Source organism: Pseudopodoces humilis, chromosome 3 (genome assembly GCF_049639895.1).
Source record: "Pseudopodoces humilis isolate 2021_Gansu_Grassland_sample_001 chromosome 3, ASM4963989v1, whole genome shotgun sequence".
NCBI classification, from domain to species: Eukaryota; Metazoa; Chordata; class Aves; order Passeriformes; family Paridae; genus Pseudopodoces; species Pseudopodoces humilis.
In genome coordinates, this window is record NC_142202.1 from 113,826,484 (window position 1) to 113,852,539 (window position 26,056).

The 26,056-nt window shown below is 60.5% G+C and overlaps 2 protein-coding genes across 3 annotated transcripts; both read right to left on the reverse strand.

Annotated features, from left to right (window-relative positions):
• Positions 1–30: 30 nt before the first annotated feature.
• Positions 31–24,019, reverse strand: SCARA5 (scavenger receptor class A member 5). 2 transcript variants are annotated; one of them, XM_014261551.2, is made up of 9 exons: positions 23,907–24,019; positions 22,558–22,670; positions 18,617–18,745; positions 14,148–14,804; positions 10,263–10,343; positions 7,141–7,239; positions 3,734–3,787; positions 1,859–2,050; positions 31–1,268 (listed from the first exon to the last, which is right to left on the reverse strand). In XM_014261551.2, the coding sequence occupies exons 2-9, from the start codon at positions 22,667–22,669 to the stop codon at positions 1,132–1,134; spliced, it is 1,461 nt and encodes a 486-aa protein (XP_014117026.2). In that variant the 5' UTR covers position 22,670; positions 23,907–24,019; the 3' UTR covers positions 31–1,131. The 2 variants fall into 2 exon arrangements, with proteins under 2 accessions (XP_014117026.2, XP_087908795.1); XM_088052669.1 differs by lacking the exon at positions 18,617–18,745.
• On the reverse strand, positions 7,375–10,142 carry LOC148184748 (uncharacterized). Its single transcript, XM_088053829.1, has 5 exons — positions 10,115–10,142; positions 9,404–9,716; positions 8,276–8,328; positions 7,633–8,208; positions 7,375–7,523 (listed from the first exon to the last, which is right to left on the reverse strand). Exons 1-5 carry the CDS (start codon positions 10,140–10,142, stop codon positions 7,375–7,377), a joined length of 1,119 nt encoding a protein of 372 aa, XP_087909955.1.
• Positions 24,020–26,056: the final 2,037 nt, after the last annotated feature.

Sequence of the window (26,056 nt, forward strand, 5' to 3'; positions counted from 1 at the left end):
TCCCCAAAACCCCATAAACCCCAGCCCAGCCGGAGAAGACCAAAATCCTTTATTTCCCTGGGAATGATCCCATTCCCGAGCCTGGATGGGATCCCGGGATGGGAATTCCCATTGGGATGGATTTGGGATTTTCCCTTTCGGATGGATTTGGGATTTTCCCTTTGGGTTGGATTTAGGATTTCCATCAGGATGCCTTTGGGGTCATTCCCTGGCCCTTTGGGATGGATTTGGGGTTTCCTGGATGGATTTGGGATTTCCCTTTGGGATGGATTTAGGATTTCCCCTCAGGATTGCTTTGGGATCATCCCTTGGCCCTTTGGAACAGATTTGGGATTTCCCCTCAGGTTGGATTTGGGGTTTCCCTTTGGGATGGGTTTGGGATTTCCCTTTGGGATGGGTTTGGGATGGATTTGGGATTCCCCTCAGGTTGGATTTGGGGTTTCCCTTTGGGATGGGTTTGGGATTTCCCTTTGGGATGGGTTTGGGATGGATTTGGGATTCCCCTCAGGTTGGATTTGGGGTTTCCCTTTGGGATGGATTTAGGATAAGTTTGGGATTTCCCCTCAGGATGAGTTTGGGATTTCCCCTCAGGTTGGATTTGGGATGGATTTGGGATTTCCCTTTGGGATGGATTTGGGGTTTCCCTTTGGGAAGGATTTGGGATTTCCCTTTGGGATGCGTTTGGGGTATCCCCTCAGGTTGGATTTGGGATGGATTTGGGATTTCCCTTTGGGATGGATTTAGGATTTCCCCTCAGGATGGCTTTGGGATCATCCCTTGGCCCTTTGGAACAGATTTGGGATTTCCCCTCAGGTTGGATTTGGGGTTTCCCTTTGGGATGGACTTGGGATTTCCCCTCAGGATGAGTTTGGGATTCCCCTCAGGTTGGATTTGGGGTTTCTCTTTGGGATGGATTTGGGATTTCCCTTTGGAATGAATTTGGGATTTCCCTTTGGGTTGGATTTGGGTTTCCCCTCAGGTTGGATTTGGGGTTTCCCTTTGGGATGAGTTTGGGGTTTCCCTCGGGATGAGTTTGGGGTTTCCCTCGGGATGAGTTTGGGGTTTCCCTCGGGATGGATTTGGGGTTTCCCTCGGGATGAGTTTGGGGTTTCCCTCGGGATGTCTCCGGGCTCAGTCCGTCCGGCAGCGCACTCCGGCGTCCTCGGCGTGGCCGCAGTTGGTTCTGCCCCACCCCGAGAAGCTGCAGAGCTCCAGGGAATCCTCGCTGCCCGTGCAGGACACGTCGTCCATCCAGATCTTCCCGGTGCCTGCGGACACGGACACGGAGAGAGAGCCTGGAATTCCCCGGCTCCGGAATATCCATGGATCCCCCCGGCCCTGGAGAGACCCCGGGGCTGGGAGAGCCGGGAATGTGCAGCCGGATCGGGGAAGGATCCCGGGAATGCTGGGAGCCGCTTCCCGAGGCTCCAGGGGCTCCGGGAGAGCTGGGATTTGGGAAAGGGCCGCAGGGCCAGGAGCCAGGGAATGGCTTCCCACTGGGAAAGGGGAGCTGGGGCTGGGAGCTTGGGAAGGAATTCCCGGAGAATCCCTGGGATCAATCCCCAAGGAAAGCTGGGATGGCCGGAGCACGGAGCAGCGATGGCAGAACGCATCCCGAGGTCTCCTGAGGCGGGAACGTGGGACAGCAGCTCCGGAATTTTCCGGCCGCGCTCCCGGAGCAGCTTTTTTGGGATCCCCCATCTCCGAGAGGCCGGATGGAGGAGCTCAGAGGAACTCGGGAATCTCCAGCCCGGGAAGGGACCCCGGGGTTCACCCGCTCCCCACCCATCCCACCCCGGGAAGGTCTCTGGAGCGGGACGGGGACGCCCCCGTTGGATCCCGGAGCCGGGAGCGGCACCTTGGCCGAAGCGCGCCATGCGGAAGACGTCGGCGGCGCCGGGGAAGCCGAGCATGCGGCACGCCACGTCGCCGTCGCGCCGGTCCCAGCCGTCGTCGCAGACCGAGCCCCAGCGGCGCTCGTGGAAGATCTCCAGGCGACCCTCGTGGGGGCCGGAGCCGTTCTGCAGCCGCACCGAGCCCTCGGCCGGAGCTGCGGGAACACAAACCAACCCCGGGGGATGGCACCGGCACCGGGATGGCACCGGGATGGCACCAGGATGGCACCGGGGATGGCACTGGGGATGGCACCGGGATGGCACCGGGATGCCATTGGCACTGGGATGGCATCCGTGGTGATGTCACCCATGGTGATGTCACCCGTGGTGACGTCACCCATGGTGATGTCACCCATGGTGGATGATCGCCATCATTGTGGGGGATGGTGTCATCATCATCTGTGGTGACGTCACCCGTGGTGGCATCACCCACGGTGACGTCACCCACGGTTGTTGAGCATCATCATCATGGGAGATGGCATCGTCATCTTCCTCAGTGATGTCACCCATGATGGCGTAACCCATGGTGACATCATCCATGGTGATGTCATCCACAGTGATGTCATCCATGGTGACATCTCCAGGGATGGTGACATCATCAAAAGGATGATGATGTCATCCATGGTGACGTCATCCATGGTGACATCATCCATGCTGGAATTTCCAGGGATGGTGACATCGTCCATGGTAACATTGTCATAATCCATTGTGGCGTCATCCCTGGTGACATCATCATCCATGGTGATATCACCCCTGGTGACATCATCATCATCATCATCATCATCATCATCATCATCATCATCATCATCATCATCCATGATGACATCATCACCACCCCTGGTGACATCATCATCACCCATGGTTACATCATCATAATCCATTGTGGCGTCATCCCTGGTGACATCATCATCCCTGGTGACATCACCCCTGGTGACATCATCATCATCATCCCTGGTGACGTCATCACCACCATCCCTGGTGACATCATCACCGTTCCCGGTGTCCCCATCCCTCGGTGCCCCCCCAGGGCAGCTCCCGGCCATCCCAGCCCTGCTCCCGCCGCCAGATCCGGGTGGGAGCGGCATTCCCAAAAATCCCCGGGGATCGGCCGCGGTCACGGCCAGGCTCCCGCGGGGGCTGGGATGGGCTCGGGATTCCAAGGAATGTCCCCAGGGCTGGGGTGGGATGTCCCCAGTTCCACGGGATTCCAGGGAATGTCCCCGGGATGGGATGCGCCCAAGCTGGGATTCCATGGGATTCCGTGGGAATGTCCCCAGGATCTCCCTGAAATTCCATGGGAATGTCCCCAGGCAGGGACGGGATGTCCCCAGTTCCATGGGAATGTCCCCAGGCAGGGATGGGATGTCCCCAATTCCATGGGAATGTCCCCAGGCAGGGATGGGATGTCCCCAGTTCCATGGGAATGTCCCCAGGCAGGGATGGGATGTCCCCAGTTCCATGGGAATGTCCCCAGGCAGGGATGGGATGTCCCCAGTTCCATGGGAATGTCCCCAGGCAGGGATGGGATGTCCCCAATTCCATGGGAATGTCCCCAGGCAGGGATGTCCCTGGGATGGCAGGAAGGTGTCCCAAGCCTGCAGGACACCTCCGGCATTCCCAAACTCTTCCCTCCGCCATTCCCGAGTTTTTCCCTCCTCCATTCCCGGTCCTTTCCCGCTCCCCCCACCTCTCCCACTTCCCGGCTCCTCCTCTCCCGGGCAGGAACACCCCGGGATGGTTTTCCCGGCAGCCTCTTTGTGTCAGGAATTTCCCAGCACTCCCCAGGCTCCAAATTCCCAAAGAATTCCTCGGGATGGATCCGGGATCCGGGAACTCACCGGTGCCGCCGGCAGCGCCTCGGTCGCCCTTGTCCCCCTTGGGGCCGCGCTCACCTGGGAAGGGAAGGAGCCGGAATTGTTGGGAATTCCCATCCCTGCTCTGGAAGGACGGGAAAATCCCAAAAATCCTTCGGGAACACATCCCGGGGCAGAGGTGAACCACAGGCCCGGTGTTCCTGGAATTCCTGATCCCGTAAAAAGCAGCGAAACTCTGGATTTTGGGATGAAATTCCCGATTTGGGGTGGGAAATCCTCACTCGGGGCCGGGCTCGGGGATTCCCAAAATCCCTGCGGAAGCACCGAGCTCGTGTCCATGGAAAAGGGCGATGCCGGGGAACAGCTGGATAATCATTCCCGCCCATCCGATATCCCGGGAATGATTTCATATCCCAACGAGGCTTTAATTAACCCCGTTAATGAGCTCACTAACGAGCTCTGTCACCCCTTGGCTCTCCTGGAGCCTCCTCCTCCCTCATTCCCAAGTTTTCCAGGACCGGGGGCTGGGATTTGCCGATCCCGGCTCGGCCCCATCCCAAGGAACGACAAACAACGCCCGGAGCGGCTCCGAAATCCGGGATCAAGGAAAACATTGGATGGAAAACGATCCCAAATCCCAGAGCTGGGCAGGAAATTCCCGCCCTTTCCCTGGGAGGCTCCGGGAGAGCGGGATGGCTCCAGGGGGATGTGTGGGATGAGGGAAAGCGGCCGGGAGCTGATGGGATCCAGATGGAAATCCCGGGAATGCGGCCAGGGATGCGGCTCCCGCCTCGGGATGGGGTCGGGATGCTGGAGCAGATCCAGCCTGACCAGCGCGGGGAAAATGGGATTGGGAACGGGATGGGCTGGGAGAGAGAGAGAGAGGCTGGAATGATCCGGGAAAGGGCCTGGGATGATCCCAAAGTTGGGGCGGTGGGAAAAGGGGGAGCAGAGCAGCTCCGGATCCCGACTCCGGATGGAGAAATTCCAGAGGAGGCCCCGGAGCTGCTCCGGGAGAGCCGGGAATGTGCAGCCGGATCAGGGAAGGATCCCGGGAATGCTGGGAGCCGCTTCCCGAGGCTCCAGGGGCTCCGGGAGAGCTGGGATTTGGGAAAGGGCCGCAGGGCCAGGAGCCAGGGAATGGCTTCCCACTGGGAAAGGGGAACTGGGAGCTTGGGAAGGAATTCCTGGCTGGAGAATCCCTGGATCCCTGGCAGTGCCCAAGGCCGAGCTGGAGGGATCCAGGGATCTCTGGGATCGCTGGGATCGGGGGATGTGGAAGAGGATTCCCGTCCCTGCAGCATCCCTAAATCCCCAACTCATCCCAGTTTCCATCACCGCTCCGAGAATTCCAGGAATCCCGGGATGGGCCGGGTGGGAAAGGACCTTCAATCCCAGCCCATTCCGAGCCTGACACCTCCCGCTATCCCAGGCTGCTCCAGCCTTTCCTTGGACATTCCCAGGGATCCGGGGGCAGCCGCAGCTTCCCCGGCCTTCTCCAGCTCCTTCTTTTCCCCCTTTTCCCACCTCCCCCCTCTTCCCAGGGATTTCCTGCTGGGAATAACTCGGTGACTTCAGCTCCCGAGGTGTCGGGGCTGGAGAACATCCCAAAAAAATGGGATCGGATTCCCTGGGAGCCTGGAGGGAGCCTCGGGGCTGGGACAGAGCCCGGGAATTCCGGAGGAGCCTCTCCCGGTCCCTCCTGCCCCGGTGACCATCGGAGCGTTCCAGGCCGTTTTCCCATCCTTTTTTTTTGGGATCGTGGACAAATCTTAGTTCCGGACACCGCGGCAGAATCCCTCAGCTCTTCCCATGGATCCGCAGGGAATGACGGAGCCCAAAACCTCGGGAAAATCCCCAGGAGACTCCACCAATCCCCATTTTCCCAGGTGGATTCAGGTTCCGCCTCCAGGAACATTCCCAAAAATTCCAGCCTGGGGATGTTGCGGAGGGAATCTTCTCTGATCCCCCACCCCCGAACCCATCCCGGAATTTCCCATCCCAGCTCAGGTTTTTCCTGCTGTTTCCTCCTGGGGGTGTTTCCTTTTCCATGGAAAAGTGGGGAGGGCGGTCCTGTCCTTCCTTCCCAGGAGAATTTTTCCCGTTTGGGAAAACCCATTGGAAAAGGGAAAACACCGAGCAGGGAAAGGACTCGGGAGAGGTTTAGACCTGGAATTTCCCATGAGGAGGCTCCTCCACACCCAAACCCCCCCTCCCAGGATTCCTGGGATGCAATTCCCAGGGAACCGAGGGGGAAGGAAATCCTGGGGGAAGGGTAGGACAGAAATCCGGGATTTAAGGCAAAGCCCGGCTTTGGATCCGTGCCCGGATCCGGGTCTGTTTCCCGTAAATTCCAGAGAATCCCAAAGTGCCCGAGCGCTGCCGGAGGCGTTGGATTTTCATTGGAAAAGGGGTTGGATTGAACGCCCGTCTCCGACATTCCCGATCTCCGGGAAGGGGAGGGGGATGGGGATGGATTTTCGGGCGCCCTGGGGGTGACCCCCATCCATGTGGGACACGAGGGATGGGGACGGGATCCGGGAACGGCTTTGAGGTTTTCATGGAATTGTTGAGGTTGGAAAATCCCTCGGAGCCCATCGAGTCCGGCACTGGAGCCCCCATTCCCGAGGGATTGGAATCCATGGGAATGTGGCGCTGGGGGACGCGGATCGGGCTGGGAATGCTCAGAACTCGGAGAACTTTCCCAGCCTCCACAATTCCATGATTCTTTGCCGAGCAAATCCGGCACCAGGCTGGAGAATCCCAACCCAACCCGGCCGGGATTTTTGGGATCGCTTTCCGGATTTAAGGAGCCCTCGGCCAGTGGGAAAATCCCGACATTCCTGGTGCTCCAGGGGTGTATCCAGGGGTTTTCCAACCTCCTGGAGCAAGCTGGGATAGTGGAAGAACGTGGAATCCAAGGATCTTTTAGGTCCCTTCCCAATCCCAATCCCGATCCCGATCCCGATCCCAATCCCAATCCCACTCCAGGTTTCCATTCCCTACAACTCCCAGCTCTTCCCAGCAGGAATTCCGAGGCTCAAAGGGAATTTTTTGGGAATGCAGCTCGGAATTTCCCATCCCGGGTGTCCGGGGCCGGCCGCTCCCGCCAAATCCCCACTTCCTACTCCCACGGTTTTCCCGGCTGTGGGAAGACCCAGGGACACCCTGGAAAAGAACCGGGAGATTATTCCCAAATCCCTGCTGGGGCCAGGCCCGGGAGGTCCCCAGGGAGCCCCATGGAATGGGAGGACATCCCAAATCCATCGGTTCCCTCTCCAGCGGGAATGGTTGGGACGGGGTCGGAAGGGCGGTGTGGGAATTGTTGGGATTCCCGTTCTGCCCGGAGATCCGGAGGATCCCCCGCTCTCCCTTCCCTTCATCCCGGGATCTCCTCCGCTCCCGGATCCCGGCCGGAATGGCGTCCGTACCTTTGAATCCGCGCGTTCCCGCGGGGCCGCGAGGGCCCGGCTCTCCCTGGTCCCCCTTCAATCCCTGCGGGCCGGGGGGTCCCCGCTCCCCGGGAAGGCCTGGAATGAGGACGAGGACACAAAATCAGCCGCTTCCAGCAGAATTCCAACACTCCCCGTGGGCCAGGAACACCGGGAGACCGCAGAGAGTCCGGCCCATCCTGTTCCTGTGCTTCCTCGGGATCCGGGAAGGATTTATCCGGAGCTGAGGAATTTCTGAGCGTCCCCGGGCTCGGATGGAGGAAATTTGGCTCCAAAGCTGGAGATTGAGGAAGGAAAACCAGGATCCATGCAAGGAATCGGGATGTCTCCTGAATCCCTGTTGTCCCGGGGGTTGGATGTTTCTTGGAGAAAGAGGTGGATGAAAGCCCCCTGTGCGAGCATTCCCGACCTCCGGGAGGTGGGAATTGGGGCTGGAGTTCGGGAATTCCTTCACCAGGGACACATCCAAACCTCGGAGGTGACCTTCATCCATGTGGGACCTGGATCTGGATCTGCTCCTGGTCCTGGACCTGGATTTGGACCTGGCCCTGGAGTTTGACCTGGACCTGGACCTGGACCTGGACCTGGACCTGGACCTGGACCTGGACCTGGACCTGGACCTGGACCTGGACCTGGAGTTGGATCTGGACCTGGACCTGGATCTGGAGTTGGACCTGGACATGGACCTGGACCTGGAGTTGGATCTGGATCTGGATCTGGATCTGGACCTGGACCTGGACCTGGACCTGGATCTGGAGTTGGACTTGGACCTGGTCCTGGACCTGGATCTGGATCTGGATCTGGATCTGGAACTGGGCCTGGACCTGGACCTGGATCTGGATCTGGATCTGGACTTGGACCTGGACCTGGATCTGGATTTGGACTTGGACCTGGACCTGGATCTGGATCTGGATTTGGACCTGGACCTGGACCTGGACCTGGACCTGGACTTGGATTTTAACCTGGACCTGGACCTGGCTGTGGATCTGGGACTGGCCCTGAATCTGCTCCTGGATCTGGAGTTGGATCTGGAACTGGCCCTGGTTCCTGATCCTGGACCTTGACCTGGATCCAGTTGTGGATCTGGTCTTGGACATGGTCCTGGTCCTGAAACTGGACCTGGACCTGGATCTGGAGTTGGATCTGGACCTGGACCTGGACCTGGATCTGCATCCGATTCTGGACTCCAAGCTGGACCTGGACGTGGATCCAGGTCTGGATCCGGGATGGAGGGATGGAGCCTGCGCTGGAGGCGGGATCTGGAGGGAGCCGGGGATGATCCCGTGGGAATGATCCACCAGGGACTCATCCCGAGCCCGAGCTGGGTCGGATCCAAGCCTGGCTCCATCCCTGTGGATCCCCTGGGCCCTTCCTGGGCTGGGCTTTCCCAAACCTGGGCACCGTTTTCCTCTGGTTCGCGAGGAGGAATTCCCACCCCAGCTCCAGCAGGGATTATCCCAAACTCCAATTTTCCCGGCTGTGTCCATCCCAAGGAGGGGTCAGGACCTGGATTGCTTTGTGGATTTTCCATGGAAAAGGGAATTTTCCTGGGATACACCTGAACCCGACCTCAGATCCAAAGGGTCGTGCCCACATCCCAAAAAACTCCAGGAGAAACCCTAAAAGCCGTGGCTGCTCCCACAGCTCTTCCCGGAGCCGAAGCCTCCTGGGGTTCCTTTGTTTTTCTGTTTGAACAAGGAAAAAATGGGGGAAAAAAAAAAAAAAAGGAAAACCGAGGAAAAGAGCCAATGTAATTCCGAGGGTTGTTACACCCAAGGAAAACAGCCACGGATCCGTCAGCGCCAGGAATTCCAGCTGCAGGGAGAAGGAACACGGGCAGCTGGAGGGGCTGCCGGGGCAGATCGGATTTCCAGGCTGGCTCAGTGGCGCTGGGCTGGGCCCGGGAAGGAGAGATCCCAAAATCCCGGGGTTTGAGCCCAAAGCAATCCCAGCAAGTGCCTCGGAATCCTTGGAGCGGGGGATCGCAGGGATGGATCCGGAGCTGGATCCGGAGCTGGATCGGACACCCAGAGTCCTGGGGGATGGGTTTGGAGCAGGGCAGGACAGGGATTGGGCTGGACCTGGTCCTGGATATGGACCCGGATCAGGATCTGGACCTTGACCTGGACCTGAATCTGAACCTGGTCCTGGAACTGGCCCTGGACCTAGACCTGGTCCTGGAACTGGACTGGATCTAGACCTGGTTCTGGTCCTGGTCCTGGAACTGCATCTGGTCCTGGACCTGGAACTGGATCTGGATCTGGTTCTGGTCCTGGAACTGGATCTGGTCCTGGATCTGGATCTGGCTCTGGCTCTGGCCCTGGATCTGGATCTGGATCTGGATCTGGCTCTGGCTCTGGCTCTGGATCTGGATCTGGCTCTGGATCTGGCTCTGGCTCTGGATCTGGCTCTGGATCTGGCTCTGGCTCTGGACCTGGCTCTGGATCTGGATCTGGCTCTGGACCTGGCTCTGGATCTGGCTCTGGCTCTGGCTCCAGGGCTCCATCCTGCGGGATCCGAGCGGATCCCCGCGCCGGGCGGGATGGATCCGTCACCTCCGTGGGACCAGGTTGTTCCCAGGGGGATCCTCCGTGCCACTCGGAGCCAGCATTCCCAGGATTCCCCTCAAATCCCAAACCGCTGGATCCAAGATTTCCTCAGGATGGGAATGTGCTCTGGTGGGAATTCCTCCCAAAACCAATGGGATTAAGAAGGGGGAGTGGGAAAACCGGCGTTCCCGACATTGGAAAAAACATCCCAGAAAAGTCTGGGAGCCGAGGCCCCTCTGCCGGGATCTGCCGGAGGGATCCAGCAGCAATTCCAGCCCTGCTGCCTCGGAAGGCTCCGTTTGGGAATGGGGCAGCCAATTCCTGGGAGAGCCCGGAATCTGGGAATATCAGCGTGGATTTCCTGGAGCCGGGTGGGCCGTGGCATTTTTCCCTCCAGGATGGACATTGCAGGATCCGGGAGAGCGGATCCATCCCCGAGGGATGGGCTGGGAAGTCACCGGGAACGGTCCCACGGGCTTTGGATCAGCCCCTGGATGATGTCGGGATGGGATCCGGGGGGGATTTTGTGGATGCCGGGAATGTTTTCCTCACCTCGGAGGCCGGGAAGGCCGGGAAGGCCGGGCGGTCCCTCCATCCCTTCCGTGCCTCGGTCTCCTTTGGGTCCCGGCGGCCCTGGAAGACAACGGGAATCACATCCCGGATTTGGGAATGTGAAACAGGACAGGGAGATCCAGGGATCCCCGAGAAACCTGGGAACAAAGCGGGGACAGAGGAGGTGCCGGAGCGGTTTTCCGTGATTTTAATCCTCCGGGATTTCCGGATGTTAAATCCCAAACTGGAATTCCACCGACCTGCTCCAAGCGCCAGGAAAATTCACCCGGAGGCTCCATCTTGAGCGCGACTCCGGGAATTTTCCTTTAGACCAAAAGCCGGGACATTCCCAATGAAACCATTGCAAGAAATCAGGGAAAATTTGGGAATGTTCCCAGAATCCCGGAATTCTGGGGCTTGGAAGGGATTTTAAGGATCATCCACGGGCAGGGACATTTGTCCAGCCGGGATGATCCTCTGGGAATTCTGGAGATGATCCTTGAGGAGAGGATTGGCAGCGGGATTTTGGTCAAATCCTGGGAATGAGCGGAAAATTCCAGTCCCGGGTTTTGTCCCTCATCCTGCAAAGGGTCAAATCCCAAAAGCTGGAAAGAATCGGGAGCCAAAACAATGGGAAGAAGGAATTTGAGGAGAAAAAAATAGGAGGGGGGGGGGGGGAAATTCCTGGGATAAGGGAAAAGAGGGCAGGGAGAGGCTGGGAAGGGTCATTCCCACCCATCCGGGGGGAGCATCGGGAAGTGTTTTCCCAGAAATCCTAAAAGCCGGGAACTCGGGAAGCTGAGATCCAGCCAGGGCGATGGAAAAGGCTCAGGAAGAGCAGGGATGTGCGGTGGTTTTCATGGATCGGGAATTGGGCTCTGGGAATGTTCTCTAGGAATCCGTGGGATCCGGAGTGGGATATGGAGCAGGATCAGGAGAGGGATCTGGAGCGGGATCTGGAGCGGGATCCAGAGTGGGATCTGGAGTGGGATCAGGAGCGGGATCAGGAGCGGGATCTGCAGTGGGATCCGGAGCGGGATCTGGAGTGGGATCCAGAGTGGGATCTGGAGTGGGATCTGGAGCAGGATCAGGAGCAGGATCTGGAGCGGAATCAGGAGCAGGATCAGGAGAAGGATCCGGAGTGGGATCAGGAGCTGGATCTGAAGCAGGATCAGGAGCAGGATCCGCAGTGGGATCCGGAGTGGGATCAGGAGCGGGATCAGGAGCGGGATCCGGAGCAGGATCCAGAGTGGGATCCAGATCCGTGTCAAGGCTGGGAAGCATCCCGGGCTGGAGACGGTCAAGGATGGGAAAGGATGATGGGAAATGTGGAATTCCCGGCCCTGACTGTCTCTGCCCCAGGGGGGAGCAGCTCCGGGGCTGAGGGGACGGAGGGATCGACCCCGGATCCTGGGAATGGACCCCGGATCCTGGGAATAGAGCCTGGATCCTGGGAATGGACTCCAGACCCTGGAAAAAAATTCCAGAGCCCTGAAATGGACTCCAGACCCTTGGGATCAATCCCAGATCCCAGGGAATGAACTCCAGATCCTGGGAATGGAGCCTGGATCCTGGGAATGAACCCCGGATCCTGGGAATGGAGCCTGGATTCTGGGAATGGACCCCGGATCCTGGGAATGGAGCCTGGATCCTGGGAATGGACCCTTCCAGGGATGGGGCAGCCACAGATTTTCTGGAATTCCTGCCGGGATGGTCCCATCCCAGGAGCAGCTCCTGGGACAGGGAGCGGCCGGGCTGGAGGAAATCTGGGAAGGGCGGCTGGGAGAGGCTCCCGACCCTTCCCACAGCAGGCGGGAATTCCCATTCCTGCTGCATCCCGCCCTCCCGGCCTCCAATCCCTGAGGGATGGGATCCTCCTGTGGCCTTTGGGATCGGCTGGGATCCAGCAGATCCCACCCCGGGGTGGCGCGAGCGGATCCGGGCGGGCGGCGGATCCCGGGAATTCTCCCGAGACCCAGAACCTCTCCGTGTTCTCCTTCCCGAGGCACGGGAGGCGCTGGGAGCAATCCCTGGATGCCGGAGAGGAGCCGGGGCCCTTCCCGAGCTGCCATCGGCCAAATCCGGGATCCGGGATCCAGAGCCCAGGATAGCCGAGGATTCGGGGAGAAGGGAAAAGGCCGGGAATGGCTCGGCCAAACCCGGGAACACGACGGACTCGCCCAAGGACATCTGGAGCTGGGATGAATCCAGCTGGGCACGAGGCCCCGGGAATTATCCATGGGATGGGAGGAGAGGGAAGTTTGGGATGCCAGGAATGTGTCAGGGCCGATAAATCCGGCGCTCGGGAAGGGATTTGGTTTGGGATAACGAGATTCCAGGGCTGGATCCCACCCTTGGTGGCTCCATCCCAGAGCGGGTGACGTCATTCCCGGGGACGGGGAGGGAAGAGCGGGATGCAGGAGTGGGGAAATAGGGAAATATTGGGGCAGAGGGATCCCAGAATCACAAAAAAACGGGATTGGGAGCCACCGTCCCCCAGGGATGAGGGAAAGGACCCCGGGAGCTGTCGGTATTCCAGGGGGATGGATCTCCTGGGGATCAACCACATCCGGCCCCTCCCGATCAGCAGCTGGAAAAGGGGAACAGCCCCGGCCTTTCCAGCGGGAATTCCAGAGGGAATTCCCAGAGCTCCTGGGATTCTCCGGGGGGTTTCCCCCTCCCTGGCACAGGATTCCCAAGGAAGCTGTGGCTGCCCCTGGATCCCGGGAATGCCCAAGGCCAGGCTGGATGGGCTTTGGAGCAGCCTGGGACAGTGGGAGGTGTTGGAGTCGGAACGGGATGGGATTGAAGGGCTCTTCCCACCCAAACTCTTCCGGGATTTGGGAATGGCTGAGGCTGGAAAAGGAGGAGAAGGTGGGATGGGGGAAGTTGTTTCTTCCCGGCATCCTCGAGGGAGCCTTGGGAGCTTTCTTCCCACCCAGGGATGGGGAATGTTTGGAGACTCCGAGGGGATGGAGACGCCCGAGCAGGGATGGACGGGGCTGGATCCGGGCCCAGGAGAGCCCTGGAGGGGCTGGAGCGTGTCCAGGGCAGGGAACGGAGCTGGGAAGGGGCTGAAGCCCCAGGAGAGGCTGAGGGAGCTGGGAAAGGGGCTCAGCCTGGAGAAAAGGAGGCTCCGGGGGGACCTTGTGGCTCTGCACAAGTCCCTGCCAGGAGGGGACAGCCAGGAGGGCTTGGGCTCTGCTCCCAGGGAACAGGGACAGGACAAGGGGAAATGGCCTCAGGCTGGGCCAGGGCAGGCTCAGGCGGGATATCGGGAATAATTCCTGCATGGAAAGGGCTGAGGAGAACTGGAGCAGGCCCGGGGGGGTTTGGAGTCGCCATCCCTGGAGGGATTAAAATCCGTGTGGATCTGGGGGGACACGGATCCACAGTGGTGAACGGTTGGGGCACTGGGAGCACTGGGATCACTGGGAGGGATCACTGGGATCCCTGGGGGACACTGGGATCAGTGGGATCACTGTGGGAGAGCACTGGGATCACTGGGGGGCACTGGGCACACTGGGATCACTGGGGGGGATCACTGGGATCCCTCAGAGAGCTTTTCCAACCCCAACAGCTCCACAGCTCCCTGATGGATTCCCCCAGCCCGGCCACACTCCAGGGATCTGGACTTTGGTGACATCACTCCCTCCTCCCCGTAGGATCGCGGGGAGACCCTTCCCGATCCCGGCCCATTCCCGATCCCAGCCTGCTCCCGATCCCAGCCCGCTCCCGATCCCAGCCCACTCCCGATCCCGACCCATTCCTGATCCCGGCCCATTCCCGATCCCGACCCATTCCCGCTCCCGGCCCATTCCTGATCCCGGCCTATTCCCAATCCCAGCCCACTCCCGCTCCCAGCCCATTCCCGCTCCCGCTCACCGCGGATCACAGAGACATTCCGGAGGGCCGCGGAATGCTCCCAGTCCTTCAGGCGCAGCTCCTCGGTGACGTTGTCGAGCAGGGCCAGCTCCAACCTCAGCTGCCGCTCCACGGCCGCCTGCTCCATCCTCATCCTCCGCGCCTCCGCGCTGGCGTTGCCCAGGAGCCCCTGCAGATCCCGGAGCCGGGAGCGCTGCAGGCGGACGTCGTAGGAGAAGCTGCGGTTCATGGAATCCACGGCTCCCGCCAGCGCCGTCACCTGCTCGCCCAGGAGCTCCAGGCGCCCGCCCAGGTGGCCCAGGAGGTGCTGGTGGTGCTCCAGGAGCAGCCGGCTGCCGTTGGCGTCCACGGAGAGCCGGGACAGCTCCAGCTGGGCCGCGTCGCTCTGCCGGAGCAGGGAATCGCGGAGCCGGACCACGGAGCGATCCGTCTGTCCGGCCTGGTCCCGCAGGCCGTGCAGGAACCCCTCCAGCCGCCCCAGAGAGTCCGAGTGGTTCTGCAGGAGCTCCTGGAGGCTCCAGATGTGCTCCAGGAGTTCTCCTCCCATGGGAACAGGGAGCAGCAGCCGCAGCCGCAGGTCCCGGAAGGTCTCGTTGAGCCGCTGGACATCACCCAGCAGAGACTGCAGATCCTCGGGAGACGCGCAGGGTCGGGATGCTGGGATGGATGGATGATGGATGGATGATGGATGGATGATGGATGGATGATGGATGGATGATGGATGGATGATGGATGGATGGATGGATGGATGGATGGATGATGGATGATGGATGGATGATGGATGGATGATGGATGGATGACGGATGGATGATGGATGGATGATGGATGGATGATGGATGGATGATGGATGGATGACGGATGGATGATGGATGGATGATGGATGATGGATGGATGGATGATGGATGATGGATGGATGATGGATGATGGATGGATGACGGATGGATGATGGATGGATGATGGATGGATGATGGATGGATGATGGATGATGGATGGATGATGGATGATGGATGGATGGATGATGGATGATGGATGGATGATGGATGATGGATGGATGACGGATGGATGATGGATGGATGATGGATGGAGGAGAGCAGCAGGAGGTCAGGAGGAGCTCTGGGATGTGGGATCCTGTCCCCCTCCCGTGTCATTCCCAGCTCCTCCATGCCTGGAGGAGAAATTCCTGGCCCAAAAGTTCCACTCCCGGGAGCCGAGGATGGAGAAGGGCTGGAGGATCCTGGAGCGCTCCGGGTGGGAAGGAAAAGCTCATCCCGTTGGATAGGGACACTCCCCGTGATCCCGGGCTGCTCCAGCCTTTCCTGGGACGCTCCCAGGGATTCTCCGGGAATTCCTGCCCCAGCTCCCAGCTCCCCTTTCCCAGTGGGAAGCCATTCCCTGGCTCCTGGCCCTGCGGCCCTTTCCCAAATCCCAGCTCTCCCGGAGCCCCTGGAGCCTCGGGAAGCGGCTCCCAGCATTCCCTGGAGCTCAGAGTTTTCCTTGGAGCTGCATCCCATGGGATTTGGCTGCTGGGGAAGCAGAATTCCAGCCTGGAGCCATCCCAGCAGCTCCCGAGGATCCTGGAATGCTTTGGGTGGGAAGGGACCTTGGATCCCATCCCACTCCAGATGCTTCCCCCTATCCCAGGCTGCTCCAAGCCCTGTCCAAGATGGAATCCTGTCCCTCCAGGCATCTTTACAATCCCACAAATCCCAGAGTTTGTCCGGAATTCCGGCTGGGATTCTTCTCCTGGGCCAGGCTGAGGTTTGGTTCCCTCTGCTCTTTCCAGCTGGGCCCTGGGAGGGATCTGAGGGATTGGGATTGGGATTGGGATTGGGACTGGGATTGGGATTGGGATTGGGATTGGGACTGGGATTGGGATTGGGATTGGGACTGGGATTGGGACTGGGACTGGGACTGGGACTGGGACTGGGACTGGGACTGGGACTGGGACTGGGACTGGGACTGGGATTGGGACTGGGATTGGGACTGGGACTGGGATTGGGATTGGGACTGGGATTGGGACTGGGATTGGGATTGGGACTGGGATTGGGATTGGGACTGGGATTGGGACTGGGATTGGGATTGGGACTGGGATTGGGATTGGGACTGGGATTGGGATTGGGGATCAGGTGGGACAGATCCCACAGGAAGGATGGAGAAGTCCAGGGAAAGCCATTCCTTGAGGAAAAGCATGGGGATATTTGGATAAAAGGTGGGGATATTTGGGATTTTGCCATTATTTGGGAATAACAAGAGGGAACAGAGTTTTGCCAGGGGAAGTTCAGGCTGGAATTAGGAACAATTCCCTCATGGAAAAGGCGCTCCAGGGGTGGAATTCCCGTTCCTGTAGGGGTTAAATCCATGTGGATGCGGCACTTGGGAACCTGGATCGGGGGAATGGTTGGGCTCCAGGAGATCCGAGGAGTTTTCCGACCCCAACGATCCCACAATTCCATGAAAAGATTGGAGATCAGAGTCCCAGCCACAGGCTCAGAGGATTTTCAGTGGATTGTGGGGAGCAGGGATTTAGGGAATGTGAATTCCCAGGGGCCCGAGTTCCATGCGGAAAACTCCGGCTCCAGGGAGGAAAATCTCCCGTTCCCGCCGATCCCAGGCCTTTCCTTGGATTTTTGACCCTTTTCCCAGCCTCTTTTCCAAGGAAGGTCCCGTGGCCCAGCTGGATCCCAAACAATTCCCGGCCAAACCCTCTCCAGAACATTCCAGGACAGGTCGGACGGGGCTCGGAGCAAGCCGGGAGAGCGGGAAGCGTCCCATGGAATCGGAGACCCTTCCGTGCCCCTTCCCAGCGGAATCATTCCGTCATTCCCCTTCCCCTTGGACGGAGGAAATTCCCAGCTCCGTGTTTGTCTCCAGGAGCCCAGGATGGGATTTTCCGTGGGAAATCCGAGCCCTCCGGCACCGAAGGTGTCCGTGAACATTCCCGGTTTTCCAAGGAAGCTGGGGCTGTCTCTCCCTGCGCTTCCCAGCTGGATGTGATCCCGTTATCCCACACCATCCCCTGCCCGTGGTTTTCCAGCTGGGATTGACCCAGCTCAGAATTCCAGGACTTGGCCGCATCCAAATCCAGAGGCTTGGCTTAAAATTCCAAACCTCCGGAGAGCCGCAGCCACAGAGACGATTCCCTGATTTCCCTCTCCCCTTCGCTTCCCTTTTCCAAGATTCCGGGTGACAAACCCGGAGGGCGAAGCCGTTTTCCTGGGCTTTTCCTGGAATCCCGCCAGTCCCGCCGCTCCGGGAGGTGGGAACTGAAGGATTCCCAGTGCCGGAGGTTGTTGTTGTTGTTATTCCTGGAGCTCATCCCGAATCCCTCACTCCGGGATCCGCCGGCCAACAACAACATCCGAACAATTCGCGGCGAGGAATCGCTGGGAGCGGCCTCGGAATTCCAGGAAAATCTTCCTCCGGCCTTTCCCAGCCCTTGGAGAGCAGCGGGGGGGATTTGGGGCTGGGAAAGGGCGGAGTTCACGTCCCTTCCCGCCACGGATAACGGGATAAACTCCGGGAAGGAGGGGTGGGAACAGGGAGCTGATCCATGTTTCCTACCCGTCCGGGGAGATCCTGGGATTTGGGATTCGACCGGGAATTCCCAAATGTCTGCCAGGAGGACGAGAGGGAAACAAGCCTGAGGCAGCAGGATCCCGGGGAATGCGTGTGCCGGGATGAGCCGGGGCATTCCCGAGGGGAATTCCGGGAATTCCCAAGGGGCTTTGCCATCCCTGCACTCACCAAAATTTGGGAAAGGGGAGGCGGGAGCCTTGGGAAGTGCCGGGATAACGCCCTGCCCGCATCCCATCGTCCTGATCCCAGGAAATCCCGGCTGGGCACGAGCGACGGGAACAATTCCAGCTCCGGGCAGGAGCTTCCCGAACCCCTCCGGAGCCTCGGCATTCCCAGCGTTCCATCCTCAACCCCTGCGGCAATTCCAGCCTCCCCGAGATCCAATCCCAGCCGCTCCTGGTGCTCCGTGCGCAGCCAGAAGGATCCCATGGATCCCAGAAGAGATCCCAAGGATCCCAGCCCGGATCCCACTGATCCCAGAAGAGATCGCAACTATCCCAACCTAGATCCCACTGATCCCAGAAGAGATCCCAAGGATCCCAACCTAGATCCCACTGATCCCAGAAGAGATCCCAAGGATCCCAACCTAGATCCCACTGATCCCAGAAGAGATCCCAAGGATCCCAGAAGATATTCTAGCTATTCCAGCTGGAAGGATCCCAAGGATCCCAACCTAGATCCCAAGGATCCCAGCAGAGATCCCAACAATTCCAGCTGGGAGGATCCCACATATCTTAGCCTAGACCCCAAGGATTCCAACTTGGATCCCAAGGATCCCAGCCGAGATCCCAAGGAGCTCCTCAGAATTTTGCCGGATCCCAACTTTCCCTCCCCTGGAGGGCCTGGGAAACCCTCCCGGGCAGGAATTCCGAGGATGCCGGGCCCGGCCTCACCTGCCAGGATGAAGATTCCCACCAGGATGAGGGGGACCAGGAGGTAAAGGCCCAGCACGGAATATTTCAGCGCCGCCGCCGAGCCCAGCCGGCCGCAGCATCCCGAGCTCTTCGCCTTCCGGCCGGGATCTGCGGGATAGAGCGGGAGGGGGCTCAGCGGATCCCTGGGAATGCCGCGGGAACGGTCGGGATCGGCCCGGCCGGGGTGGGGAGACACGAGGGGCTCCGGCCTTGGGAGCGTCCGAGGAAATGTTGGATGGGGTTGGAGCAGGCTGGGATAGGGGAGGGGTCGGGAGTGGGATGGGATCCAAGGTCCCTTCCCACCCAAAGCATTCCAGGATCCTCGGGAGCTGCTGGGATGGCTCCAGGCTGGAATTCTGCTTCCCCGACAGGCAAATCCCATGGGATGCAGCTCCAAGGAAAACCCTGAGTTCCAGGGAATCCTGGGAGCCGCTTCCCGAGGCTCCAGGGGCTCCGGGAGAGCTGGGATTTGGGAAAGGGCCGCAGGGCCAGGAGCCAGGGAATGGCTTCCCACTGGGAAAGGGGAGCTGGGAGCTTGGGAGCTTGGGAAGGAATTCCCAGAGAATCCCTGGGATCAATCCCCAAGGAATGGCTGGAGCAGCCTGGGATAGGGGAGGGAATGGGATGGGATTTAAAATCCCTGGATCCCATCCCAAACCATTCTGGGATTCTGGGATCGAGGACACTCAGGATCCATCCCGAGGGATTTTTATGGAATTCAGGGATGGGAAAGGGAAGGGAGACCCTTCCTGGAGTCCTGAGATTCCCGGTGAAGCCCCTGGATCCCGAAATTCCTTCTCCAGGAGGAGTCGGGATGGGGCTGGATCCAATCCCGGGCTGGGAGAGCCGGGAATGTGCAGCCGGATCAGGGAAGGATCCCGGGAATGCTGGGAGCCGCTTCCCGAGGCTCCAGGGGCTCCGGGAGAGCTGGGATTTGGGAAAGGGCCGCAGGGCCAGGAGCCAGGGAATGGCTTCCCACTGGGAAAGGGGAGCTGGGGCTGGGAGCTTGGGAAGGAATTCCCGGAGAATCCCTGGGAGCGTCCCAGGAAAAGCTGGGATGGGCTTGGAGCAGCCTGGGATAGGGAAAGTTGAGCTTTAAGGTCTCTTCCCACCCCAACCATTCCCTGCTGGATCCTGGCAGGAGCAGCGGATTTCTGGGAGCAGCTTTTCCCAGCATTCCAGAGCCTCCCGGATTCCCCAAATCCCAGTTTCCCCCAGGAGACACCGGCAGAAGGAGGGGGAGAAGCCCAGAATTCCCAGACGGATCCGCGGGTTCCTCCTTCCCGGTGTTTTGTGCTCCTTGGAGCTCCGGGGCTCCGATCCCACGGGAGAGGCGGAACCTCAAATCCAAACCCCCGGTGGAGACAGCGCTGATCCATGGCCGGATCCATGGAGCATTCCAGCCGGGATTTGGGATCCCATCCCACGGCAATTCCCAGCTCCAGCCTGGATCATTCCAGCCGGGATTTGGGATCCCATCCCACGGCAATTCCCAGCTCCATCCTGGATCATTCCAGCCGGGATTTGGGATCTCATCCCAGGGCAATTCCCAGCTCCAGCCTGGATCATTCCAGCCGGGATTTGGGATCTCATCCCACGGCAATTCCCAGCTCCATCCTGGATCATTCCAGCCGGGATTTGGGATCTCATCCCACGGCAATTCCCAGCTCCATCCTGGCCCATCCCAGTGGGATGGAACCGCTCCTTGGAATTCCGCCCTGGAACGCATGGATCAGGGGATCCCGGCATTCCCATCCCTGTCCTTCCCAAGCTCCATCCCGGGAAAACCGGGATGCTTGGAAAAGCCTCCAGCCGGGAAAGGCTCACGGTGGGCGGATCCCGAAACTCCCGAACCTTTGGAGCCGGGAATGCGCTCCGGGATCGAGGGGAGCGATCCCGAGGGAATCCGGGAAGCTCCGCCGGGATCTCCTCCCCCGCTTCCCACGCCAGAATTCCCGGCGCCATTCCCGGGATGAGGAGAGCGCCGATGTTTTCCCGACTTTTCGCCCTTCCCGCGGCTCCCGATCCAGCCGCTGCCATTCCCGGCCCCTGGAAGCGCGGCCGGGAGGGTTTGCCCATGGAAAGGGCCGGGATCCAAGGAAAAGCGAACATTCCCTGCCCAGGCTCCGGGAAGCCGGGATTTGGGGTCCCCGAATCCCTGGAAAAGGGCCGGGAATGCCGATCCCGGGCGAGCGGAAGGTTTGGATCCCTCTCCCGGTGGATCCTCGGCTCTCCCGGTGGGAATTTCCCAGGAATTCGGGCGGGATCTGGGTGCTCCCGTGCTCAGGGATGGCTTCGCTCCCGCCCCTTCCCAGAAATCCCGCTCCAGAGGCTTCTCCCGTGGGAATGGCGCTCCCTGGAGGGTCAGCCCCGCCTTGGGACCAGCCCTGAGAATTCCAGGCGGAATTCCATAAAATTCCCAAAGCCAGGGGGGTTCCTCCAGCCTTTCCCAGGGACAGGGATTTGCTGGGAATTCTGGGATCAGTCCTGAACTCTTCCCTCCCGGCTTTTCCAGCTGTTTGCCGGTGGGAAAGGCTGGGAAGAGCAGGGATATCAACCTTTGGGAATGGGATCCACACCCAGGGATCTCCTGGATGGGAAATTCCCCATCCTCTGGATCTACACCCACAGAATTCCCCTTGGAATCACCTCGCTGAGCCCCTCGCGGCATTCCCAGAAGGAATTTATCCGGAGCTGGATGTTCCCAGCCCCTCCCCACCCCCCCGGCCGGGAATTCCTTCCCAAGCTCCCAGCCCCAGCTCCCCTTTCCCAGTGGGAAGCCATTCCCTGGCTCCTGGCCCTGCGGCCCTTTCCCAAATCCCAGCTCTCCCGGAGCCCCTGGAGCCTCGGGAAGCGGCTCCCAGCATTCCCGGGATCCCTTTTCCCGATCCAGCCGCACATTCCCGGCTCTCCCAGCCCGGGATTGGATCCAGCCCCATCCCGACTCCTCCTGGAGAAGGAATTTCGGGATCCAGGGGCTTCACCGGGAATCTCGGGACTCCAGGAAGGGTCTCCCTTCCCTTTCCCATCCCTGAATTCCATAAAAATCCCTCGGGATGGATCCTGAGTGTCCTGGATCCCAGAATCCCGGGATGGTTTGGGTGGGAAGGGACCTCAAATCCCATCCCAGGGACACCTCCCACCATCCCAGGCTGCTCCAAGCCCCATCCCAGCTTTCCTTGGATGCTCCCAGGGCCGGGGGAGCCGCAGAATCCCTGGAAAAGCCGTGCTGGGGCCTCCCCGGGAGCATTCCGGCTGCTGCTCCCGTTCCCGGGGCCGGGAATTCCGGAGCTGGAGCTCCTTCCCGAAACATCCCAGCTCCGGGAGCGCTCCCTGCTCCCATTCCCTCCGTGGGGCCAGAGCGGGATCCAGAGGTGGATCCGGAGCGGGATCCAGAGGGGATCGGGAGTTGAATACAAAGGTGGATCCCAAGTGGATCCCAAGTGGATCCAGAAGGGGATTCGGAGGTGGATCCAGAGTTGAAGACAAATGTGGATCCCGAGTGGATCTGGAGGCAGATCCAGAGGTGAATCCAGAGGTGGATCCGGAGTGGATCCGGAGTGGATCCGGAGTGGATCCGGAGGTGAATCCAGAGGCAGATCTGGAGTGGATCCAGAGGTGGATCCGGAGTGGATCCACAGGCAGATCCAGAGTGGATAAGGAGTGGATCCAGAGGGGGATCCAGAGGCAGATCCAGAGGTGAATCTGGAGTTGAATACAAAGGTGGATCCAGAGGCAGATCTGGAATGGATCCAGAAGGGGATCCAGGGTGGATAAGGAGTGGATCCCGAGTAGATCCAGAGGTGGATCCTGGATGGATCCGGAGGTGGATCCCGAGTGGATCTGGAGTGGATCTGGAGGTGGATCCTGAGCTGATCCCGAGTGGATCCCGACTGGATTGGGAGCAGATCCGCCCTCACCGTCCTCGCAGAGGTTCAGCCTGGAGAGGCTCCTTCCCTCCAGGGGCTCCTCGGGGGCGGCTCCACTGCGGCGCTCGGAGAAGGTGCGCAGCTGCAGCGCCTTGCTCTCCATCCTGCGGGAAAAGCGGGAATGTCCCACCAGATCCCGGCCTGGCACGATCCCGATCCCGGCTCATCCTGCCCGGCTCCGGCTTCGGGATGGAGCAGGTGAGGCCCCACCTGGAGAGACCCCGGAGCGGCTCCCGGGACTGGGAGAGCCGGGAATGTGCAGCCGGATCAGGGAAGGATCCCGGGAATGCTGGGAGCCGCTTCCCGAGGCTCCAGGGGCTCCGGGAGAGCTGGGATTTGGGAAAGGGCCGCAGGGCCAGGAGCCAGGGAATGGCTTCCCACTGGGAAAGGGGAGCTGGGGCTGGGAGCTTGGGAAGGAATTCCCGGAGAATCCCTGGGAGCTCCCCAGGAAAGGCTGGATGGGGTTTGGAGCAGGGACAGATCCATGGATTCTGTGTTCCCTGGGATTGTTGTCCCCTCCACCCCAGCTGAAGCATTCCCAGCTCCTGGTCCCACTTCCAAGGGGAAAACCGCATCCGTGAATTCCAGAGGGGGCTCTCAAATCCCCCCGGGAACGAGGATGGCGGGAACAGGGGCAGGAGCATCCCGGGGGAGCGGGGTACGGAGAAACCCCCGGCCGGGATTCTCCTGGGACACCCAGACAGGAACATTCCCGGGAATGCCGGGCCAAAAATCCCCACAGGGATTCGGGGCAGGAATTCCCCCTGGGAAACGGGGACAGGGAGAAGCGGGATAGGAACCAGGACAGGGAGAACCGGGATAGAAACTGGGATAGGGAGAACCGGGACAGGGAGATCTGGGACAGGGAGAACCGGGATGGGAACTGGGATAGGGAGAACCGGGACAGGGAGATCTGGGACAGGGAGAACCGGGATGGGAACCAGGATAGGAACTGGGATCATCCCAGGGGCACCGGGACAGGGGGAACCGGGGCACAGGAATTCGGGACTGGAGCATTCCCGGGAACTGGGGCTGGATCATCCCTGGGAGAGGCCGGGGCAGGGACTGGGGAACCGGGACAGGAACATCCCCCGGGAGAGCCGGGACACGGGGACTGGGGACCGGAGCATTCCCGGGACTCGGGGACTGGGGACCGGAGCATTCCCGGGACTCGGGGACTGGGGACCGGAGCATTCCCGGGAATCAGGGACTGGGGACCGGAGCATTCCCGGGAATCAGGGATTGGGGACCGGAGCATCCCCGGCATTCCCGGGGCCGCAGCCCCTCCCTCCCCACGCACCCCGGGGCTCCCCCGTCCCGGTCCCCCCGGTCCCGCTCACCCGCGGGATTTCCCGAGCTTCCCGTGGCCTCTTCCCGGGATTTCCCTCAGCTCCCGCGCTGTGTCCGGGCCGGGCCCGGGGCCCGAGGGGGGCGAGGGGAGGACCCGGGCGGAGGCGGCGGCGGCGGGGCCCGGCAGCCGCCCATGGGAGCGGGGCAGGGACCGAGCGGGGCTGGGACCGAGCGGGGCTGGGACCGAGCGGGGCTGGGACCGAGCGGGGCTGAGCGGGGCTGGAACCGAGCGGGGCTGGAACCGAGCGGGGCTGAGCGGGGCTGGGACCGAGCGGGGCCGGGACCGAGCGGGGCTGGGACCGAGCGAGGCTGGGGCTGAGCGGGGCTGGGACCGAGCGGGGCTGGGACCAAGCGGGACCGGGACCGAGCGGGGCTGAGCGGGGCTGAGCGGGGCTGGGACCGAGCGGGGCTGGAACCGAGCGGGGCTGGGACCGAGCGGGGCTGGAACTGAGCGGGGCTGGGACTGAGCGGGGCCGCCCGGGTCGGGGCCTTTTGTAGGAGCGGGGCCGCGCTCCCCCCGCCCCTTCCCTCCCTCCCTCCCTCCCTCCCTCCCTCCCTCCCTCCCTCCCTCCCTCCCTCCCTCCCTCCCTCCCTCCCTCCCTCCCTCCCGGCCCGCCCCGAGCCCGGAAAAACGGGGCTGGAACTCTTGGGATAACCGGGATAAGGGAAACCGGAATAGGGAGAATGTCCCGGGAAAAACGGGATAGGGAGAACCGGGACAGGAGCGTCCCTCGGGAAAACCGGGATGGGAGAATCTCCCGGGAAAAACGGGACAGGGAAAAACCAGGGGTGGGAACATCTCCCGGGAAATCAGGTCACGGAGAGAGGGAATCGGGGCTGGAATATTCCCGAGGAAACCGGGGCTAGAATATTCCCCAGGGTATCGGGGCTGGAATATTCCCGAAGGAATCGGGGCTGGAACATTCCCGAGGGAATTGGAGCTGAAATATTCTCGAGGGAATCGGGGCTGGAATATTCCCGAGGGAATCGGGGCTGGAATATTCCCGTGGGAATCGGGGTTGGAGTATTCCCGGGAAAATGGAAAGAGGGAATTGGGGCTGGAATATTCCCGGGAGAAGCGGGACAGGGAGAATCGGGGCTGAAATATTCCCGAGGAAATCGGGGCTGGAATATTCCCGTGGGAATCGGGGATGGAATATCCCAAGGGCAGAGGAGCGGGAGCACCCAAGAGTTCGCTCCTTGGAAAAAGGCGGAGTTTCCCCTGGAATTCCTGCCCGGAGGGAAGGAGGCGGATCCGTGTCCCAGCTCCAGGGAATTCCCATCCTTCCGCTCCCAATTCCCGGCCCGCAGGAGAATCCCAAACCCCGGGAGTGGCGAGAGGAGCCGCCGGGGAAACTGAGGCACGGAGGGGGATGATCCCAAACTCCGGCCACGCGGGAAGAGCAGGGAATGACGGTCCGGGACGAAGGGAAGGGCCCGGTTTCGTCTTTTCTCCAGGAAAGGCCAAAAATATTGGGAATATTTGAGTGGATTTGGGGAGGTTTCGGCGGAATCGGGTTCCGGTGGCTTTTCCTCCTCCTCGCTTCCCATCCATGGATTTGTCCCGGGATTCCGGCCTGGGGGAGCCTCGCCCCTCTGGATTCTGCCGGAAAAGCGGGATGAGAGGTGGGGGGGGAAAGGGATTGAAAAGAATTAAAATGGAATAAAACCGGCTCGGGAGCCGGGAATGACTCGAATCATTCCCGCGGCTCAAATCCCTTCCACGGAATTCTGGATTCCAGGGAATTCTGGATTCCATGGAATTCTGGATTCCATGGAATTCTGGATCATGGAATTCTGGATTCCATGGAATTCTGGATTCCATGGAATTGCTGAGGCTGGAAAAGCCCTGGGCGGGGTGGGAGCAGGGAAGCGCCGGTGGATCCCAGCGGATTATTTGGGAATGCGGGGTGGGAAAAGGGCCCCGATCCCAACCCTGTCCCGGCAATCCCGCGGATCCCACCGGGATCCAATCCCAAATCCTCCAGATCCTGCCTGGAAGTGCTCCAGGCCAGGCCGGAGCTCGCCGGGATCAGGGAAGGATTCCCAGCCCCTGGAATTTCGGGTCCCTTCCCACCCAAACCGTTCCAGGCTGAGAATCCCGTGAGGAATTTCTCTTCCCGAGGATTCCCGCAGGAAT

Coding starts and splice junctions, on each gene's coding strand:
- LOC148184748 (XM_088053829.1), bottom strand. CDS start 10,142: ATGGATCCGCTCTCCCGGATCCTGCAAT. Junction 9,717..10,114: donor GCTCTCCCGGATCCTGCAAT/GTCCATCCTGGA, acceptor GGTCCCACGGAG/GTGACGGATCCATCCCGCCC. Junction 8,329..9,403: donor AGATCCAGATCCAGTTCCAG/GTCCAGGACCAG, acceptor AATCGGATGCAG/ATCCAGGTCCAGGTCCAGGT.
- SCARA5 (XM_014261551.2), bottom strand. CDS start 22,669: ATGGAGAGCAAGGCGCTGCAGCTGCGCACCTTCTCCGAGCGCCGCAGT. Junction 14,805..18,616: donor GGGAATCTTCATCCTGGCAG/GTGAGGCCGGGC, acceptor CATCCATCCCAG/CATCCCGACCCTGCGCGTCT. Junction 2,051..3,733: donor AGGCGCTGCCGGCGGCACCG/GTGAGTTCCCGG, acceptor GTGTTCCCGCAG/CTCCGGCCGAGGGCTCGGTG.